The sequence below is a fragment of the Rhinoderma darwinii genome, chromosome 2 (assembly GCF_050947455.1).
Source record: "Rhinoderma darwinii isolate aRhiDar2 chromosome 2, aRhiDar2.hap1, whole genome shotgun sequence".
NCBI classification, from domain to species: Eukaryota; Metazoa; Chordata; class Amphibia; order Anura; family Rhinodermatidae; genus Rhinoderma; species Rhinoderma darwinii.
This window is the reverse complement of record NC_134688.1, coordinates 328972489-328995638: the sequence shown is the minus strand read 5'-3', so window position 1 is coordinate 328995638 and position 23150 is coordinate 328972489. Positions and strand designations below refer to the sequence as shown.

The 23150-nt window shown below is 41.8% G+C and overlaps 1 protein-coding gene across 1 annotated transcript; it reads right to left on the bottom strand.

Moving 5' to 3' along the window:
- Positions 1-882: 882 nt before the first annotated feature.
- Positions 883-20005, bottom strand: LOC142743166 (glutathione S-transferase Mu 4-like). Its single transcript, XM_075853651.1, has 8 exons — positions 19859-20005; positions 19671-19746; positions 8808-8872; positions 8573-8654; positions 3794-3894; positions 2944-3039; positions 2755-2865; positions 883-1143 (listed from the first exon to the last, which is right to left on the bottom strand). The coding sequence occupies exons 1-8, from the start codon at positions 19889-19891 to the stop codon at positions 1054-1056; spliced, it is 654 nt and encodes a 217-aa protein (XP_075709766.1). The 5' UTR covers positions 19892-20005; the 3' UTR covers positions 883-1053.
- Between the last annotated feature and the right edge of the window lie 3145 nt (positions 20006-23150).

The window sequence follows — 23150 nt, the reverse complement described above, 5'->3', positions numbered from 1 at the left end:
TTTTGGGGGTCTTTATTGTTTTGGCCCCACAAAACCTCTTCAAACCGGACATGGTACCTAAAATATATTCTAAAAAAAAAAAAAAAAAAAAAAAAAAAGGGGAGGCCCCAAAATCCACTAGGTGCTCCTTTGCTTCTGAGGCCTGTATTTCAGTAAATTAGCACACTAGGGTCACATGTGGGATATTTCTAAAAACTGCAATAAAAATCTGGGCAATAGTTACATTTCTCAGGTAAAAAACTGTGGTACGAAAAAAAAAAAAAAAAAAGTGTACATTTCGCCTCTACTTTGCTTTAATTCCTGTGAAACGCCTAAAGGGTTAAAACACTTTCTGAATGCTGTTTTTAATACTTTGGAGGGATGCAGTTTTCAAAATGGGGTGATTTATGGGGACTTTCAGTTCTGAAGTGGCTTTGAGGGCCTTATATATTAGAACCTTGTAAAAAAAAAAAAACAAAAAAAAAAAAAAACACCTTTTGAAATTTTCTTAAAAATATGAGAAATCGCTGCTAAAGTTCTAAGCCTTGTAACGTCCTAGAAAAATAAAAGAATGTTCAAAAAAACGATGCAAACATAAAGTAGACGTATGGGAAATGTAAACTAGTAACTATTTTGTGCGGTATTACCATCTGTTTTACAAGCAGATACATTTAAATTTAGAAAAATGCACATTTTTGCACATTTTCTCCAAATCTTGCTTTTTTTTTACTAATAAATATTGCATTTATCGACCAAATTTTTGTCGATAGTACAATATGTCACGAGAAAACAATCTCAGAATCACTTGGATATGTAAAAGCATTCCCAAGTTATTACCACATAAAGTGACACGTCAGATTTGAAAAATAGTCTTCGTCCTGAAGGCCAAAACAGACTCAGTCCTGAAGGGGTTAATACACCAGTTTATTTTTACAACTACTGCCAATAACATTTAATTCTGAAGATGTTTACAGCACATACTAGTTAGAAATCAGAAATAGAACAAACATTTTAGACTTCCAATATGCAAAATTAAAGTTCCCACGTAGATCACACGAAGAACGTGATGGCAAATTATTTGTTGGCCCATGAAGCCATTCGGTTGTTAATAGGCGTTTTTATAAAACGGGGTGTTTTCATGTATGCAGCAATGGCAGGCAGAGCCTAAAAAGAAAATATATATATATAAATAATAATTGCAAACACTGCACACAGAGAAGGGAACATCCTGCTCCCCTATCTCAATCTATTACGTATATAAGAGATGCAGCAGGAAGTAGCTGATCATGCAGCAGTAATGAGCAACTGTAGCACAGAATCCAATACGGACGTGAGACAGTAAGGGTATGTTTACATGCACAGTTTTCGGGCTTATTTTGGGGTTCAAACGCCTCCAAAAATGCCTACCAACATCTGCTCATTGAATTCAAATGGGACAAAAATAAATAAATAAGCGTTTAGTTAAAAAACAGCGAATGTCACTTCTTGTGCCGTTTTTTGGAGCGGTTTTTCATTGTGTCAATGGAGAAACAGTCCAAAAATGTTTTTGGCTATAAAAACGGTTGAAAATCAAAGGCTGTTTTCCCTTGAAACCAGCCCCGTCATTTTCAGCAGTTCCTGAGGGTATGTGCACACACAGACTCAAAAAAAAGTCTCAAAATACGGAACTATTTTCAAGGGAAAACAGATCCTCGTTTTCAGACGTTTTTTATTCAAAGTCACGTTTTTCACTGCCGTTTTTCTATAGAGTCAATGAAAAACTGCTCCAAAAGTGTCCCAAGAAGTGACATGCACTCCTTTTTCGCGGCCATTTTTTTACGCGGCTGTTTTTCAAAACGACCCGTCGGAACAGAACGCCGTTTTCCCATTCCAATCAATGGGCAGATGTTTGGAGGCGTTCTGCTTCCGATTTTGCGGCTGTTTACGTCCTGAAAAATGGCCAAAAATAAGCTGTGTGAACATACCCTAACACTTACCAGGAAGCTACAGCATCTGTATTTTTTCACTCTGCTCCAAATCCCTTCTACATAGACTTGTATGGGCCGTGTGTCTGTCTTGTCCCTGCTCCCCCTCCTCTCCCACCCCTATATTCTGCAGTATGTCAACTCTGTTCTGTAACTATGGACAGATTTTGCTTGACAACAGGATGTAGACAGCAAATTACAGGAATGGAGAGTGGCAGTAACTTCACACGGAATTTGAATGGATAAAACAGCTAAATTTTAACAGTAAGTTACAAAGTTGATCTTTATCAGTTATACTATTAGATTAACATAAGCTGTTTGAAAAGTTAGTGTTCATTTAACCCCTTAATGACCAACCTTAGGCTAGGTTCACACGAGTAATGGACGGAATGTATTTCGGCCGCAAGTCCCGGACCGAACACACTGCAGGGAGCCGGGCTTCTAGCATCATAGTTATGTACGATGCTAGGAGTCCCTGCCTCGCTGCAGGACAACTGTCCCGTACTGTAATCATGTTTTCAGTACGGACGTAACATGCTCGTGTGAACCCAGCCTTAAATGTCCAGCTTAAATGGAGAGGGGATGAGGAGGACGGGGAGAGAATAGCTGCAAAGTGAGATGCAGACGCTGCTGCAGTTTCTAGCAAGTGTTCTCTCATTCCAGCTCTGGATTCACAGCTACACTGTTCATTACTGCTGTGTAATGTCCTCCATGTTGCTTCTAGTAAGTGTTTTACTGTCTCACCCCAGTGCTGGATTCTAGTAAAACATTTACAAGAAGCAGCAGCGTCTGACAAAAACAGAACATTTACCTCAAATCTTGCAAGAAAGTCCTGCAGGTTCTTGAACTTTTGCAAACAGGTAGGATCCAACATATTGTGCTCATCCAGGACATCATACATCAGAAAGTCTGCAAATGTAATCTTTGGGATAGAAGACAAATACAGTATATTGAATTGATGATTAATAATAAATAATAATAATAATAATATATTATTTACCTTGTCCCCAACAAACCAAGGTCTTTCCCCCAAAAAACGAGAGTATCTTGCCAAAAAAGTTTGTAGCTTTTCAAGGTATGGCCCCTTCAGCTGTTCCTGAAAATTGAAGTGAAAAGAATTTCTAATTTATTTTTTAGCTGCAGTGATATCCATGAATTGTGCAAGCATAAGGGATTTCATATTTAAATCTAAACCAAAATGGTATTGCATTTATTACTGTGATTCGGTCTACAGTCAATGATGGGTACATAATGGGTGCCCTACTAGGAAATACTGACAAGTAAACGACAGAGTTGAGTGACATGCTTAATCCAAAAGAACAAGATTTCTTAGCACTCTAAGGGAATGAGAAGTTCTACGGGCTACCAGTATTAGTCTTCGGGTATGTTCACACTACTTATTTTCAGCCATTTTTCGGGCCGTAAACGCCCTGAAAAACGGCTTAAAATACAGAGGCTTAACGCCTCCAAACATCTGCCCATTGATTTCAATGGGAAGACGTGCGTTATGTTGGGGCGTTTTTTACGCAGCCGTTTAAAGACGGACCCTATAAAAAAAAAATTAAAATCTGCTCTTAAAAAGTGCATGTTACTTCTTGAGCTGTTTTTTCATGGTCAATAGAAAATCAGCTTCAAAAACTGCATCAAAAACCGCTTGATGCATAAAAGATGACTGAAAATTAGAGGCTGTTTTCCCTTGAAAACCCCATGCTAAACAAATTGTGTACGTTTTGATATTATGACCATTATTTGATATTACTGAAATCACAACTTGGGTTTCTATAAAAACCAATACAAGGATTCCTCTGCATCAAGGAGAACCAATGCATTCTAACCTAGGTTTTACTTACAAATTGAGGGTTGTATGCAATCGCAACAAGCCGCATCCGAAAATCCATGGCTTCATTTTCAATCATTGATACAAGGTTCTTTTCGCTCTCAGTATTACCACCTGCAAAACAGCAATGTAGTTGAGCACGCAGGCCTTGTTCACAAGGAGGAATTTACTGGAAGAAAAAAATTTGCCTCAAAATTCCTTCAGTCTTTCACCTGCCTGAACTTTCCTGCTGCGGTTTTCACCCGCGGCCATTAAGGGCGAAAAACACTTTCTCTCCCTCCCATGGGAGGTCAGACTCGGGACCGTGGCAAGAAAGAACATGCTGCTGGTTTCCCCCCACAAGTGGCTAAAAGCCACCGTGGAAAAAACACCTCTGTCTCGCATTAAAATGAATGGGAGGTGGTTTTGGCTGTTTTTTGGCGCTGATTCAGAGGTGGTTTCCGCGTTTAAAAAAACCCCAAAAAAACACGCAGTATGAACTGGGCCAAATAGCTCCAATTATGAAACAGCCCTTATTTCGATTGTGCCCCCTTAAGCAATGCTTCAGGTTTTGGTGGTGGCAGTGGACCCGATGCCAGCTTTTTGTGCTCATAGCATGCTCAGATGAAAAGGTTTCCACATATGATTGTCTGTTTTCTAGAAAATAAAGTTTAATAGATAACATCTTCCGCTTAAAGAGGCTCTGTCACCAGATTTTGCAACCCCTATCTGCTATTGCAGCAGATCGGCGCTGCAATGTAGATTACAGTAACGTTTTTATTTTTAAAAAACGAGCATTTTTGGCCAAGTTATGACCATTTTTGTAATTATGCAAATGAGGCTTGCAAAAGTCCAAGTGGGTGTGTTTAAAAGTAAAAGTCCAAGTGGGCGTGTATTATGTGCGTACATCGGGCGTGTTTACTACTTTTACTAGCTGGGCGCTCTGATGAGAAGTAACATCCTCTTCTCTTCAGAACGCCCAGCTTCTGACAGTGCAGATCTGTGACGTCACTCACAGGTCCTGCATCGTGACGGCCACATCGACACCAGAGGCTACAGTTGATTCTGCAGCAGCATCAGCGTTTGCAGGTAAGATCGACTTACCTGCAAACGCTGATGCTGCTGCAGAATCAACTGTAGCCTCTGGTGCCGATGTGGCCGTCACGATGCAGGACCTGTGAGTGACGTCACAGATCTGCACTGTCAGAAGCTGGGCGTTCTGAAGAGAAGAGGATGTTACTTCTCATCAGAGCGCCCAGCTAGTAAAAGTAGTAAACACGCCCGATGTACGCACATAATACACGCCCACTTGGACTTTTACTTTTAAACACACCCACTTGGACTTTTGCAAGCCTCATTTGCATAATTACAAAAATGGTCATAACTTGGCCAAAAATGCTCGTTTTTTAAAAATAAAAACGTTACTGTAATCTACATTGCAGCGCATATCTGCTGCAATAGCAGATAGGGGTTGCAAAATCTGGTGACAGAGCCTCTTTAACATATTTTGCTTGTATGTTTTTTAACTGGTTCCCGAACGCTGGCTGTGTTTTTACGGCCAGCAGTCAGGGTCCTTAAAACCCGCGCCATAGACTTTTTACGGTGCGGGTTTTAACTTGCTGCCCGAGCGATCGGGTAGCTGAATGTCGGGTCTCTGGCTGTCAGTGACTGCCGGGGACAAAGAAGAGAGGATAGAAGCAGCTTTGGCTGCTTCTGTCTTCTCTGATCACTTGTACACAGCGCTCAATGAACGCTGTGTATAGGAATAGAGGCAGCGGCCGCACCGCTTTCTCTATTGCTCCTGGTGTTCATGTGACTAGACCCAGCACAGCCCTATTAGTGACAATCGTCACTATGAGAGGGCTGATTTCCCCTGCAACTGGGGCTGCTGTGCAGCTCCAGTTACAGTGAAAAAACATGGTGTAAAAGAAAGAAAAAAAAAAATCATTATATATATATATATATATATATATATATATATATATATATATATAGGATTAATAGCACTATTTCTATTTTTGCAGATGACACCAAGCTATGTAATATAGTTCAGACTATGGAAGATGTTCATGAATTACAGGCAGATTTAAACAAACAGTGTTTGGGCGTCCACTTGGCAAATGAAGTTTAATGTAGATAAATGTAAAGTTATGCATCTGGGTACCAACAACCTGCATGCATCATATGTCCTAGGGGGCGCTACACTGGCGGATTCACTTGTTGAGAAGGATCTGGGTGTACTTGTAAATCATAAACTCAATAACAGCATGCAGTGTCAATCAGCTGCTTCAAAGGCCAGCAGGATATTGTCGTGTATTAAAAGAGGCATGGACTCGCGGGACAGGGATGTAATATTACCACTTTACAAAGCATTAGTGAGGCCTCATCTAGAATATGCAGTTCAGTTCTGGGCTCCAGTTCATAGAAAGGATGCCCTGGAGTTGGAAAAAATACAAAGAAGAGCAACGAAGCTAATAAGGGGCATGGAGAATTTAAGTTATGAGGAAAGATTGAAAGAATTAAACCTATTTAGCCTTGAAAAAAGACGACTAAGGGGGGACATGATTAACTTATATAAATATATTAATGGCACATACAAAAAATATGGTGATATCCTGTTCCTTGTAAAACCCGCTCAAAAAACAAGGGGGCACTCACTCCGTCTGGAGAAAAAAAAGGTTCAAGCTGCAGAGGCGACAAGGCTTCTTTACAGTAAGAACGGTGAATTTATGGAATAGCCTACCGCAGGAGCTGGTCACAGCAGGGACAGTAGATGGCTTTAAAAAAGGGTTAGATAATTTCCTAGAACAAAAAAATATTAGCTCCTATGTGTAGAAATTTTTCCTTCCCTTTTCCCTTCCCTTGGTTGAACTTGATGGACATGTGTCTTTTTTCAGCCGTACTAACTATGTAACTATATATATATATATATATATATATATATATATATATATATATATAAAGTTCCCCAAAGGTCTTTGACTTTTGAGGGACAGACCATATTAATAAAAAATAAATAAAAGTGAAGTGCAAAAAATTAAATCATAAATACACATAAAATACCCACCCCAAAAAAAACTTTCCCCTCCCACCAATCATTGTCGTAACGCTAACCCGGACCAAATTACCCCAATATAGACATGTAATTAGGGATGCACGATGCATCGAAACTTCGATACGGTTTCGATACTGTGCATCCCCAAACTGTTCGATACCGTTAATTCATGTATTTCGATACTTAGCTGTGCGGCCGCACAGCTCAGTATTGTAACACATGAACGTATGAGAGCAGGGTAGTGGCTGTGTGATACAGTCATTGCCGCGCTCCTGAGTCCTAATAAGTGCGCGGGGTCAGGATGATGCGATGCGGCCAGCGCTGCATTAATGAGCGGCGGCACTGAAAACAGAACATGGCGGGCGCACTATAAAACACCCCCATGTTCTGTCTTCAGTGCCTGAACCGCCGCTCATTAGTGCAGCGCCGGCCGCATCACCTCATGCTGACTGCGCACGCACTTCCTGTCAGGAGCGGGACAATGACTATTACACAACCTCTCCTCTCCGCCGTTATTCCCGTGAATGCTGCGATCAAAGCGGACTGCAGCATTCAGGGGAAAATGAGAAGGGGGATGCCCCTTGGATCGTGTCACAGGGAATTCCTGTGACACGATTGAGGGACATACCATAAATGGGATGACAGCCCAGGGTCCATTGAAGGACCCCAGGGCTGTCCTACCATATTTCCTGTTAGGGCATACTTAGGCATGTCCTAAAAACTGCCTGTGTACTATCAGTACACAGGCTAATGTACTGTAATATAGATATATACCGTGCATTACTATCAGCATATAAATATATGCCAGTACATTAAAGTTTAAAAAATAAAGTAAAAACAAAGTAATGTTAGATAAAAAAAAAAAAACACACCTTTTTTACAATAAACATTTAAATAAGTCTCAATACATAAAATATACACATTCAGTATTGGCGCGGCTGTAATAACCTGCACAACAATTTTTTTTGCATCATTTATTGTGTACGCTGTTAAAAAAAATAAAAATAAAAACGGCTTTCTATAACTTATTGTGAGGCGTGATTAATTTAACCTCCATGTGCCTCACATTAATAGTAATTAACCCCATCATGTACCTTACATATTAACCCATTATGACTGAGAAACATAAAATGGGGTTAATTACTATTAATGTGAGGCACATGGAGGTTAAATTAATCATCACACCACACGCCTCACATCAGAAAACGGAAGAACTTTTTTTTTTTATTACTGTTGGCAAAGTATCAAAATCGGAATACTAAACGAAGTATCGGTATCGAAGTCCAAATTCTGGTATCGTGACACCCCTACATGTAATGTATTAAAATTTACGGTAGACAGTGACAATCACAAATAAAAGGTCTACTTTAGGGTAAAACTTGTTGCCAAAAAAAAATAAAAAAAAATTGCTGAAATGTAAAAAAAAAAAGCTTTTTTTACTATTATTTTCAAACGTGAAGAATAAAAATTCTAAAAAAAAATTCTAAAAAAAGGATGTGTATAAAAACGATTGAAAAAGGAACCTGCATTATCTACGGAAAAAACAATCGCAAAAATCACGTCGTTCGCCCAACAAATAAAAAAAAGGATCTAGGCATTTAACTAACACGTGCTAAAAGGTGTCTGATCCTGAAGGCTCAAAATAGCCCGGTCCTGAACTGGTTAAACATAGTACCCAGACTAAAAGCACCTTGAAATTAAAAAGGTTGAATCATAAATAGTCCCAAATCTGCATTTAATAAACCAAGTCATACTCACACAATCCATGCTTTCGGGCAATGTAGCGCAGAATAGTATTACTCTGTGTCAACTTAACGTCTCCATCCAATAGGTAGGGCAACTGTGAAACACAAAATTTGTGTTAGCACCAACTTTAATCTGAAACCGTTAACCTGAATAAAATAAACTCACTACGCCCATTAAATACAAGCTAAAGTGGTCTGTTCAGTAACCCATTTTTAAGGAACGATTTTCCTTCTCCAAGTTCACATACATTTGGAAAGTCCAAGCCCAGCTTTTCCTTCTCATCCAACCATTGGCTCTTGTCATAGTCTGGGGCTGTGTGGAAACACGGAAGCATTAGTGGCACAGATACGTGACAATTGTGATTTCTATCTGTCAGTAACGGCTTCCTACAAACATTCAACAAGCACTGTAATGCTCTTCCTCCACGATTATTTTCGCTGCGTTTTTCGCTCGCGGCTATTGAGCACTGCGGGCAAAAAACGCAGCGAAATACGCTTCTTCTGCCTCCCATTGATGTCAGTGGAAGGTCAGAAGCGTAAACGCCCGAAGATAGGGCATGTCCGCTTTTCCCGCTCGTGAGAAAAAACAGTCTCAGTCTCCAATTGAAATCAACGGGAAGCATTTTCGGACGTTTTTTGGCACGGTTTCGGTGTCAAAAAACTCTGAACTGGCCCTAAGTCTTGAGGAGTAAAAGATGCATCATTAAACTGGATATTGTTCATGTCACAGGCATAATTTATCAAAAGAGTGTAGCTTTAAATTTCAGACAAGTTTAACCCTTTAACACTCCTGGGCATAACAGTATGTCATGGTAAGCAGGTCATTACTGCACACCAGCATACAGTTAAGTCTTGGCCTGTACAATCAATTTGACACTTTAAAAACCGTCTCATGCGTACTTTTAAGCATGAGACTAAACACTGCAGCCACAGCACTACATCAGCCTGCAGCCGGGACAGTCAATGAAAAAGCTCTCCTTCGTTTTACACTGAATCAGTCAGTCCTGCAGACCTGACAGGTTCAGTCTCTGACACGCAGGATCCATCTGTAATCGATCACATCTAAGTTATGATCTAACTAATATATTTTTAAAAAAAGTGGCCTCAAAAGGCATACAAACAAGCAGGCAGAGGCCGATTGGTTTGTTTGGGTGGGCTGCAGTGAAGTGAAAGGTATAGCGGCAGCCCCTGCCCTGCCAGTGACAGAGCGATGTGCCACAGAAGCTGGTGTCATTATCAGTAATTGCTGCACTGCTGTTGACTGGTAAGCAGCCTGTTCATCAAACAATAGTGGTTTTCCAGTATAATTAGCGCTGATAATGAGTCCTGATAACTGTGTGCAATTACCCCAGTCCAGGGTCTGATTACCGGTAATGACAACTTCCCTCCACAGAATAGGTGATAACTACTAGATTAATAGGGGTCCCCTGTTCTCCCACCCAGCCGCAAGAGAGCTGCCGGGAGATAAAGGGGTTTTCTCTACTACTGGACAACTGATGACCTATCCACCAGATAGGTCAACAGTAGATCATTGGTGCGGGTCCAACATCTGTTGTCCAGTAGTGGATAACCCCTTTAAATGGCTTGGCGGTCGAGCATGCACCCTGCCACTATGGCACTGACGGTAAAGGCCCAACTCCTCCAGGCAGTGGTCTGCCGATCGTTGGGGGTCTAAGCAGTGGAGGGATGGTCATTTGTGGCTACTGGAAGATACCGCTTTAACCCTAGCTTCTTGGAAAAGACAGCAGGTGTCTGCACACACCTCTCATGCAGATGTATGGGAACAACTGTTAATGTATGGCCAGCTTTTGAGTATATTCACATGGCGAGGTCAAATCGTGGTTTAATGCCGTGATTTACAGAACCGCAGCATTTCAGATTTGACCACATCTTTCATATACGCCCTTTTGGGGGGAATTTCTCAACTTTTGTACACCAGATAATTGTATTGAAAATGGCGACTTAGGGCCTTCTTACACAGCCCTCTGTACTTTTGCGAAAAAGGGCGGTGCCACATCGGCCTAATAAATTAATTAAACCCCCCAAACGCAAAAGCGAGCTTACGGGCTGAGATTGCTCCATACACAGCGGGTGACACCTCCCTGCAATGAGTGGAATCAAAGTTCACACGTTCCCCCCCCCCCCCGATCGGCCAGTTACAACGGTTGCTATGGCAGTCTGGGGGCCGAACAAAAGCCCCCAGGTCTGCCATCTTTACTCCTTTGAAGCTCAGGACAGGAGACTGTCAGAATCACAATATACTGCAATACATTAGTATTGAAGTATATCATGCAAGCGATCCAACCATCGCTTCTTCAAGTCTCCTAGGGGGGACTAATAAAAGAAAAAAAAAACGTAAATAAAGATTTTTGTTATGTTCCAAAAACAAAAAAGTGTTAAAAGTTTAAAAAAAACACACCTTTTTCACATTTTCCCCCTAAATCAATGTTAAAAAAAATAAGAGCTAATATAACTGGTATCGCCGCGTCCATACGATCACAATATAGTGGTGTTTAACCCACTCGGTGAATGCTGTAAAAAAATATAAATATAAAACACGCAAATTGCTGTTTTTTGGTCACCTTAGCGCTCTAAAAAAAAAATAGAAAATCAAAAAGTCGCATATACTCCAAAATGGTATCAGTGAAAACTACAGCTCGCCCCGCAAAACTTAAGCCCTCACATCGCTAAATTGATGGAAAAATAAAAAAAATAAAAAGTTATGTCTCAGAACACAGTTTGATTTTTATTTATTTTTTAAAAGTGGTAAAAAGATAAAACAAAATATAAATTTGGTATCTCCGTAATCGTATCAACCTGTAGAATAAGGTGAATATGTAGTTTTTACCTCCTAATGGACGCCGTAAAAACAAAACCACCCAAAATATTACATAATCGCTGTTTTTTGCCCATTTCACCCCAAAACTAATTTTTTTTCAGCTTCCCAGTACATTATACAGTACAATAAATGGTGCCATGAAAAACTACAACTTGTCCCGCAAAAAACAAGCCCTCATATGGCTATATAGACGGAAAAGTAAAAAAATTATAGCTTTTGAAAGGTGGGGAGAAAGAAACAAAAGTGAAAATTTGAAAAAGGGCTGCGTCCTGAAGAGGTTAAAGTTTATGCCAGAAAACCGGCATAGATTTTGCTCTTCAGGGCTTAGCCCTGTACCTTGCCCCCCATTGGACATTAAAATAAAAATTATACGCTCACATCACTGCTCCTTTAGGCTTCTCCCCTCAGCATGCCACGCAGCTCATACAAGGTATTGACGCAGCGGCAGGACGTTGTATGTGACGCAGCACTGATGACGTTGAGTGTTGTATCAAATTTAAGGCCTTGCCGCTGCCCGGCATCAGTACCTTGTATGAGCTGGAGCATACTGAGGGAGGCTGAGGATACCTGAAGGGAGCGCTGAGACAAGTACATGCCTTTTTTAATTTATGTCCAGGGGAACGGATGGCATACGGCTGCGGTCGTTTACTGAAAGATGCAACACATTTATTAATTCGCCTTTTAACCCCCCAAGAACACTGACAATTTTGGTCTTGGCATTTCCTGTGACGCGATCAAAGGGGAGGCCCCCCCCTTCTTACTATAGCTTTGAATGTCACGATCAGCTTTGATCGCGGCATTCAAGTGGTTAAAGGAGGAGAAGAGGTTTCTCTTCTCTCCGCCAATAGAGCGGGGCTGCGGCTGTGTATTACAGCCGTTGCCCCGCTCATCAGCAACCAGTTAATAAATACATTGCATCTGACTACACCTTTATTTACAGTAAACGGGTTGCCCAGGTTGGGGGTGCGTTTTTTTTTTTAATAATGATTACCTATCCACAGGATAGGACATCAGTATGTGATCGGTGGGGGTTATACACCCTGACACCACATTGATCATCTGTTCCAGTTCCTGTGGATAGGTAATCAGTAGAAAACATAGCCCCCAAATTGCCAAACCCCTTTAAGACTGACATATGAAATCAGTCTTAATAAATTCCCCCCTTTAATTCAATGTCTAGAATTACTTAAAGAGGCTCTGTCACCAGATTTTGCAACCCCTATCTGCTATTGCAACAGATAGGCGCTGCAATGTAGATTAGTTTTTTTTACAGTTATTTTTAAAAAACGAGCATTTTTGGCCAAGTTATGACCATTTTTGTATTTATGCAAATGAGGCTTGCAAAAGTACAACTGGACGTGTTGAAAAGTAAAAGTCCAAGTGGGCGTGTATTATGTGCGTACATCGGGGCGTTTTTACTTTTTACTAGCTGGGCGTTCTGACGAGAAGTATCATCCACTTCTCGTCAGAACGCCCAGCTTCTGGCAGATCACGCTGTGACGTCACTTCCCCAGGTCCTGCATCGTGTCAGACGAGCGAGGACACATCGGCACCAGAGGCTACAGATGATTCTGCAGTAGCATCGGCGTTTGCAGGTAAGTCGATGTTAAAAAGGCCGAGTATTTTTAGTCTGCTAGAAAATATGTAGTGCGACCTCTGCAAACACAGAAGCAGTCCCATCCCGAGTGAGTGCCAGCTGTAACTAATAGCGGACATCCTGCAGTAATGGACGAGATAAGGGACACTCAGAATTCTGCCGTTTTACCCTGTAGATGGCAGTCAATAGCAACTGTGGCACCTGGGCAGTTTGACAAAGGGATGATGGGTTGCTGAGGGCAAGTTATGCCATTCAAAACACGGCGATGCAAGAACTGTTGGGGGAAAAAATAAATTAAAAAAAAGACAGAACACACTGCGTCCTTAACACTGAAAACAGGCAGCATCCTTAACCCCTTAAGGACGCAGCCTAGTTTGGGCCTTAAGGCTCAGAGGCCATTTCTCAAATCGGACATATTTCACTTTATGTGGTAATAACGTCGGAATGCTTAAACCAATCCAAGCGATTCTGAGATTGTTTTCTCGTGACACTTTGGGCTTCATGTTCGTGGTAAAATTTGGTCGATATATTCAGTCTTTATTTGTGAAAAATTGCAAAATTTAGAGAAAATTTACAAAAATTAGCATTTTTCAGAATTTAAAGGCATCTGCCTGTAAAACAGACGGTTATACGACCCAAAATAGTTACTAGTTCACATTTCCCATATGTCTACTTTAGATTGGCATCGTTTTTTGAACATTCTTTTATTTTTCTTGGACGTTACAAGGCTTAGAACATAAACAGCAATTTCTCATATTCTTAAGAAAATTTCAAAAGCCTTTTTTTGAAGGTACCAGTTCAGTTCTGAAGTGGATTTGAGGCGCCTATGTATTATAAACCCCCATAAAACACCCCATTTTAAAAACTAGACCCCTCAAAGTATTCAAAACAGCATATAGAAAGTTTTTTAACCCTTCAGGCATTTCACAGGAATTAAAGCAAAGTGGAAATGAAATTTTCAAATTTCATTTTTTCTGCTGAATTTCAATTTTATTCAATTTTTTCCGTGTAACACTGAAGGTTTTACCAGAGAAACACTACTAAATATGTATTGTCCAGATTCTGCAGTTTTTAGAAATGTCCCACATGTGGCTCTAGTGCATTTTGAGGCCTCTTTTTTATTAGAATATATTTTAGGCAGCATGCCAGGTTTGAAGAGGCGTTGAGGTATCAAAACAATGGAAACCCCCCAGAAGTGACCCCATTTTGGAAACTACACCCCTCAAGGAATTCATTTATGGTTTTTGTTATGATTTTGACCGCACAGTTTTTTCACAGCACCTATTTGAATTGGGCTGTGAAATAAAAAAAATGATATTTTTTCCAATAAGATGTCATTTTTGATCAAAATTTCTTATTTTCACAGGGAACAACATACCCCATTTTGTAGCCCAATTTGTCCTTAGTGCGGCAATACCCCATTTGTGGTGATAAACTGCCGTTTGGGCCCATGGGAGGGCTCAGAAGGAAAGGACCACCATTTGGCCTACTGGAGCTTTTCTGGTACTAAGTCATGTATGCAGAAGCCCCTGAGGTACCAGTAGAGTTGAAACCCCCGAGAAGTGACCCCATTTTAAAAACTACACCCCTTAAGACATTCATCTAGAGGTGTAGTGAGCATTTTGACCCCACAGGTACTGTGTAAAAGATAATGCGCAGCAGATGGTGCAGTGTGAGATTTGCAATTTTATATATATATATATATATATATATATGCCATTTCAGTGTCCAATATATTGTGCCCAGCATGCGCCACCGGAGGTACACACCCCTTAAATTGTAATGTGGGTTCTCCTGGGTACGGCAATACCCTACATGTGGCTGTTATCAGCTGCCTGGGCATACGGCAGGGCTCAGAAGGGAAAGATGAGGGGGGTAAGCTGTGCGGAGTGCATCAGGGTAAATTAAAAATCAAGGGATGTATGATACATTTTAAAACAATCTTTTATACAGAGCCCTGGTTTTTCGGGACACGTGTCACATTGGTATAATATGTCCTCGCTTATCCCCCTCTTATAGCAGACTCTGCACCTCTTTTGACTCTTTCCCTTTCCACCGGTTTGGGGAACTTCTCCTGGAAAGTGTTGCCCTGGTACGATGCGTGTGGCCTTGCTTCCAGAAGTACTGGGTGCCCCCCCTTCCTGGTCCCTAAAGATTAGATCTTGAAATTCCAGGAAAGTTCCCCTCTGGCCTGCACATCGACGTAGCACGTACCTATTGTACAAAGCCATCTGTATGATGTGCCCGGCCAGCTTCTTATACCACATCGCATGGCATTGTAGGGCTTCAGGACTTGATTTGACAAGTCCATCCCTCCCATGTACCTATTGTAGTCCAGGATGCAGTCTGGTTTGGGGGTGGCCTTTCCTTCATATATCCTAACTCTGTAGGTATACCCTGATGCACTCAGCTTATACATCTTCACGCCATACCTTGGCCTCTTACCCGGCAGGTACTGGCGGAATTGAACCCTCCCTTTAAAATGTACCTGGGACTCATCAATAGAAACACACTTCTCGGGGGTGTATGCTTGGGAAAACCGGGCACTGAAACGGTCTAATAGGGGTCTCCGTTTATACAAACGGCCAAAACTGGGGTCATCTCGGGGTGGGCACAGCTCATCAGTATAATGTAAGAAGCAAAGTATTGCCTCATTTATTTATTTTTTTAGGTTCCAGTTCAGTTCTGAAGTTGCTTTGAGGGGCCCATATATTATAAACCCCTATCAAACACCCCATTTTAGAAACTAGACCCCTCAAAGTATTCACAACAGCATTTAGAAAGTTTATGAACCCTTTAGGTGTTTCACAGAAATTTAGAGCAAAGTAGAGGTGAAATGTACTTTTTTTTTTGTCAGAAAATCCTCTTTATACCATTTTTTTGCTATAACACAAAAGGTTTTACCAGAGAAACGCAACTTAATACTTATTGCCCAGATTCTGCAGTTTAGAGAAATATCCCAAATGTGGCCCGCGGGCGGTAATGGACTGAAGCACCTGCCTCCGAAGCAAAGGAGCACCTAGTGGATTTTGAGCCCTCTTTTTTATTAGGCACCATGTCCGGTTTGAAGAGGTCTTGTGGTGCCAAAACAGTGGAAACCCCCCAAAAGTGACCCCATTTTGGAAACTAGACCCCTTGAGGAATCCATTGTAGTTTTCTTGGGGTGCATGCGACTTTTTGATCAGTTTTTATTCTATTTTTAGGTGGCGTGGTGACTAATAAACTGCAATTCTACTATTGTTTTTTTATTCTATTTTTTTTACAGCGTTCACCGTGCGCTATAAATGACATATTCACTTTATTCTGCGGGGTGATACGATTACGGCGATACCAGATGTTTATATATTTTTTTTATGTCTTATGGCGTTTGCACAATAAAATACGTTTTGTAAACAATCATTTACTTTTTGTGTTACCTTATTCTAAGAGCCATAACGTTTTTATTTTTCAATCAATAAAGCCGTGCGAGGACTTTTTTGCGTAACGAACTCTAGTTTTGATCAGTACCATTTTTCGGTACATGCGACTTTTTAATCTCTTTTTATTCCATTTTTTGGGAGGTGAAGTGACCAAACAATTGTGATTGTGGTATGGTTTATTAATATTTTTTTTTATGGCATTCACCGTGCGGGATACATAACAAAATAATTTTGTCGTTCAGGCCGTTACGGACGCAGCGATACCAATTATGTATAGTTTATTTGTTTATATATTTTTATGAATAATAAAGGACTGAAGGTAAAAAGTGGGACTTTTACTTTTAAAACTCTTATTTTCTTATTTTTACACATCTTTTTTTAACTTTTTTTTTACTTTATTACTTTGTCCCACTAGGGGACTTGAGGGCAGGAGGCCCTGATCGCTATTCTAATACACTGCACTACATGCGTAGTGCAGTGTATTAGAACTGTCAGCTACTCACTGACAGCAAGCTTAGTGGGTCCTGACGTTGTCAGGACCCACTAGGCTTCCGTCTATGGCATAGCCGGACGCCATTGTTTGGTGTCCGGTTGCCATAGTCACCATCGCCGGCCGCTATCGCGTAGCAGGCCGGCGATGGCGGATTAACCCCTAAGAAGCCGCGATCGCTATTGAACGCGGCTTCTGAGGGGTTAATCGGCGGGGGAGCTCCGCGATCGGTCCCGGCACATTGAGCAGTGATAGTCTGCTGTCGGAAACAGCAGCTATCACAGCTCATGAACGCGCCCCGCGCGAACGGCGCCGTGTTTACTCCATGACCTACTATTAGGTCACTGAGTGCGAACGCTACAGTTAGCATGACCTAATAGTAGGTCATGGAGCGTTAAGGGGTTAAAGGACCAGTGTCACAAAAAAAAATTATTTTTATATCAATTTGCACTTAGTGTTTTATTATAAAATCTTTTATTTATGTGTGTTTGTGTTTTACTTTTTTATATTTTTTAACTTTTTCTTCTCTATGGGGGCTGCCATTTTTTTGGCCATCTCTGTATGTGTCGATTAACGACACAAAAGTGATGGAATACGGCACACACATCCCCATAGAGAATGCGAACGGGAGCCGTTCCATCCACTATAGCGTACGGGGTCTGTTTGGGAGCGGCGCATGCGCCGCTCCCACACAGACCAAAAGTCAGGTCTTCGCTAGAGCGAAATCCGGCGCCATGTTCATGTCGACCGGAAGCCGCGGCCGGACTGTGAGATAACGACTTCCGGACTTGTGTTCTGAAGCAAGCACGAGGAGCGGAATGAGCAGACCGGAGGGAGCGGCGGCGGCAGGAGCAGGTAAGTTAGGTCTGTGTATGTACGTGTTTTTTTTTAGTGTGTGCTTACTACTGTATGTAAACCTACTACACGGTGTGTTAGCTCAAAAAATGGCGACACAGTGTAGGAGGTTTGACCGTTCAATCCCCTTGTTTCTCCCGGCACTAGCCAGGATAAAGGAGGGGGGATTCTGTGAGCTCACTAGAGCAAGTGAGTATTCCCAAATTTTGCAGCATAAAGCAATGTGGTTGCTTTACCACATGCAATGCTGCAATTTGGGGAATTGCTCCATCTAGTGACCAGCACTGGGAAATGTTATAAATTAGAATCTAATTTATAATATTTCCTGACTCGTGAAAAAATTAAAAAAATGTAACAAAAAAAAAAAAAATTTCTAGCGACACATTCCCTTTAAAGAGGCTCTGTCACCACATCATAAGTGCCCTATCTTCTACATAATGTGATCGGCGCTGTAATGTAGATTACAGCAGTGTTTTTTTATTTAGAAAAACTATAAATTTTGACCAAGTTATGACTTATTTTAGATTTATGCTAATTAATTTCTTAATGCCCAATGGGCGTTTAGCTTTTGACCAAGTGGGCGTTGTAAAGAGAAGTATATGACGCTGACCAATCAGCCTCATACACTTCTCTCCATTCATCTAATCAGCACATAGTGATCTTACTAGATCATGATGTGCTCTCACTTACTCACACATTAACGTTACTGAAGTGTCTTGAGAGTGATTAGACATCGCTTCCAGCCAGGACGCGATGTCCATTCAAAATCCCGACACTTCGGTAACATTCGTGTGGGACTGAATGACAGCAAGCGCGATCTCACGAGAGCATGTTGTAAGCTGTCACTTACAGCATGATTTCGCTTGCTGTCATTTAAATTAGGACCCCCTGTAGCGAGATCGGGGGTGCCGTTGGTTGGCACGACAGCTTGATGAATGAGAGAGAGCACGAGAGAAAACGAGCACACGAGAGAGCATGTTTATTTTTTCAAATTGTTGTAATCATATGGTTAACGCCATGAAAACTAAACACAAAAGAGGAATCAGTTTAGTTTTTTTCCCCAGTCTACCCCCAGAAGAATTTGCTTTGCAGTTTCCCAGTACATTATAGGAGACATTAAATTGTCCCATTGAAAACTACAAGAAACAAGTCCTCATATGGCGATATTGGAAGAAAAAAAAGAAAAAAATATAATATATATATATATATATATATATATATATATATATATTAGAATGTGACAATAGAAAAACAAAAAAAAGAACTGCACTCACCTCCCCTCCAGGTCACGTAGCATGTGGCAGCTCATACAAGGTCCTGACGCTGCGTGGCACAATATGCTGCATGAGCCGCGGCACGCTAAGGGAGACTGAATGTAGAAGAGGAGCGGCAAGGTGAGCATACGTTAGCACACTTTTTTTTATTGCCAGATATGAAGGGCACAGGTCTTTGCTACGCTCCAGAGTGAAACCTCCATAGATGGTGTAAGTTAAAGATCGCGTAAACATCCGCTTTAGTTTACACCAGTAAATTGTAATATGCTTGTCAGGTTGCTGGGGTCCTGCCAATTTTTCACTTAAGTGGCAAATAAAACGTTATAACTTGTAATGCAGTTTTGTGCACATTTTCTACGCTGGAAAACTGGTATAGAAAGGATGATAAATCCCCCTTGGGTATGTGGCATCTGTGTCCTGGATACCAGGCGGTGGGTCCCTAAACGTGGCGACAGAGGGGGCACTCTGGTGACTGAACAAAACAGGGATCAGCTATTCCCTTCCTCCACATAAACCATAGGAACGTGTGGCACACCGCCAACACCACAGGACAGAAAACGCTGCGTTTGATACCGTGGATTTAATTTTTACAGACTTCCTTCAATGAGACAGGTGTCCCCTAACAGGAGGAACTCACCGTCCCCAGTCACATAGCGCTTCTCTTCATAGGGCGTCCCGGTGTATTCCAGCAGCAGACGGATCGCATGGCCGAGCTACAGACATATGCAAATAAAAAGACAACATCAAATTACCGGAGCACTGCAACGTGAGCGGCCTTCACCTACCACCTAACTGGCAGCCATTGCTCCCAAATACACCTCTCACCCCGCGTATGTCCCAGTAGCCGAGAATCATCATCTTCACCAGTTGTGTATCGCCCGCAGCGCCGCTCACTAAACTGAGGTCTCCTCACAGCCAACAAAGCCGATTCTCCTCTTCACGTGACTCATGTCTAGGATTCCAGCCAATCAGATTTCATTCCTGCACACGCCCCTTGGTTCTTCTTGAAGTGAGGAGACTCACGAGATAAAGGCGGTAAAACGAGTGCTTGACTTGAGCACAGTGGGAGGGGGAGTGGGTTTCCGAGATCGTAAAAATAATGTCGTAGCAGTAGGAGTTCTGCTGAAATAAAAACTCCACAATTGTCACCTTCTAAATCCCGGTGAATATATTGAGACCGCTGGGGCCACTAATGGGGTTTAGAGGCACGTCATCGCTGCAGCAAAGTAAACAAAGACTGGTGGGGACCACTAGAGCGGTGGAGCTGGAACAACGGGGTTGCTGTTTTTTTTTATTTTAGCATAATTTTTGCCTTTAGACAACTTCTTTACGATCTCTGAAAACACCTTAAAGAGAGAAATGCAGCAAATTTATTAGAAGTTGCACGCCTCTTAATTTGGCGCATCTTTTTGCGCCATTTTCTGTCTTTCGAAATCATAAATTTGTTGGGAATTTTCCGGCCCTCCCACTTTTTAAAAGTGGTAAGAAAAGTTTCACATTTTAGCGTAAGTTTGGAATGCACCAAAATTTGCGACTTTTATATGTCAGAAAAGTGGCATAAATCTGTTAATAAATTCTTTGCTTTGTGCAGAAAATATATATATATATTGTGGGATATAGTGAGGCATATTGGAGGTGGTGCAAGGGCATACAGAGAAGTAATAGGGCCCATAGGAAAAGTAAATTATTAGGGTATGTTCACACGTAGTCAACAAAAACGTCTGAAAATCCAGAGCTGTTTTCAAGGGAAAACAGACCCTGCTTTTCAGACGTTTTTTTACCAACTCGCATTTTTCGCTGCGTTTTCACGCCGTTTTCGCAGCGTTTTTTACGTCCGTTTTTGGAGCTGTTTTCATTGGAGTCTATGAGAAAACAGCTCCTAAAACGTCCAAAGAAGTGTCCTGCACTTCTTTTGACGAGGCTGTATTTTTACGCGTCGTCGTTTGACAGCTGTCAAACGACGACGCGTAAATAACAGGTCGTCTGCACAGTACGTCGGCAAACCCATTCAAATGAATGGGCAGATGTTTGCCGACGTATTGGAGCCGTATTTTCAGACGTAAAACGAGGCATAATACGCCTCGTATACGTCTGAAATTTGGCCGTGTGAACATACCCTTACAGTTGCCTCCAATTACAATATTTTCAATATACAGTGGTCTCTCCTCGGCCATTGTAACTTGAAACCTGACGTTCTGCAGTATGTGCGATTGACTGGAAGATTCAGCCAATCATCATGGGCATTTCACCTGGTAAAACACCTGTATTTTCCGAAGTTCATGCAGTTATTGGCTGTCTGGCACAATATGGTACAACATGCCCTGTACTCAGAGGCGTAACTTGAAGCTCTTTGGCCCCCAAGTGCAAAATCTATAAGAGGACCCCCACCTACCATATATGGTTTAGGCTACATGCACACGTTGTGTATTATGCTGCGGAAAATATGCAGCAAAACCGCAAGAAATTTGAAAGAAAAAAATGCGCCTGAAGGTGCATTTTTCGGTGCGGTTTTTCTGGTTTGATGCGTTTTTCGGCGCGTTTTCATTCTGCGGATTTTGGTGCGATTTTCCTCTGCACTAGGCTTATAGAATTCGCAAGCGGTAACGTAAGATAAATTGACATGCTGTAGATTCTAAAAAACCCACCAAAGGTCAATTTTAGTCCCGAAACATACCGCAGCTTGTACATGAGATTTCCTGGAATCGCTTTGACTATGCTGGTACTGTATTACGCTGCGGATTTGCTGCACGCAAATCCGCGAGGCAAAACCGCACGTAATACGCATCGTGTGCATTGACCCTTATGATACTGGTGACTTCTTTTGCGGCTGAGAGGTGTTGGGCCCCTGCAGGCTCCAGGGCCTGGGTGTGACTCCTACCTCTGCACCCCCTATAGCTACGCCCCTGCCTATACTGCTTATTTCCTGCACCAGGATTAGCTGCTCCTTTGGACACCAGATGAGGACAGCTCCATGTTTTTTTTCTGGTACACTGTGTACTGTACAGACTTCTGAAGAAGCTCCTGTCCTCATCATAGAAAGAGATTTACAGCTTCTAGCAGCTATTTCTGACTTTTATATGTAAGGACATGCTTTATCTGTATTCATTATTTCTTATAATCTTTTTTTTCTTATTTTTGGTTAGCATTTTGGGATCTTTGGAACCAATTACCAGTTTTCCATAGAGTTAGGGTATGTTCACACAGACTTTTTTGCAGGCTGAAAATTCAGATTTTCATCTGCCTGCATGCCGTTTGCCACGTGTTTCGTGGCGTTATTCGCCCGCGCCATTGAGTGCCGCGGGCAAAAACGCCACGAAGAACACTTTCTCTACCTCCCATGGATGTCAATGGGAGGTCAGAGAGGTAGACGCCCAAAGATAGGGCATGTCGCTTCTTTTTCCCACAAGCCGGTTTTACCGCTCCCGGGAAAAAACGCCTCCGCCTCCCATTGAAATCAATGAGAGGCGTTTTAGGCCATTTTATGGCACATTTTCCGACGCATTTTCCGTGTCAAAAAACTGTGTGAACAGGGCCTCATGGTCTCAAGTTACAATATTTTCAACTTACACTGGTCATCCCGGACCCAATTAATATTGTAAATTCAGGAACCACTGCTATTATGATGTTCTTTAGCAGTTGAAGTGTGTATGTGCAGATTTGGCTTCCAGTACCATCTCTACGCTGACACCCAATTATATTCCTCTTCCCGACGCTCTAATACAAAACACTAGTGATTGTCCACTGTCTCTAACATCATGTCCTCCCGTTACCTGAAACTGAATCTTTCTAAAACCGATTTACTTGTGTTCCCATCATCTACTAACCTACCTAAACCTGATGTCTCCATCTCAGTGTTTGGTACTACAATAACCAGGACCGATTCTAGCTTCTCTACTGCCTGAGGCAAAAAATTGAAAAGGCGCCCCCCCCCCCCCCCAGATCTTGATTGACATCCCCCTGGCTTCTCTACATCACTAGGAGCCTCCTAGAACTCTTGCGGATGCGCCATTTCCTTGTACTCCCCTGGCATGCGCAATGCAGCAATGAAGCCGGGAAGAGTACATCTCGCTGCATGGTGCATGCCCAAAGAGTACAAGGCGATAGCACATCATAGAAA

Coding starts and splice junctions, on each gene's coding strand:
- LOC142743166 (XM_075853651.1), bottom strand. CDS start 19,891: ATGATGATTCTCGGCTACTGGGACATACGCGGG. Junction 8,873..19,670: donor GCGCTATGTGACTGGGGACG/GTGAGTTCCTCC, acceptor GTTTCCACACAG/CCCCAGACTATGACAAGAGC. Junction 3,895..8,572: donor TGCCCGAAAGCATGGATTGT/GTGAGTATGACT, acceptor GCTGTTTTGCAG/GTGGTAATACTGAGAGCGAA.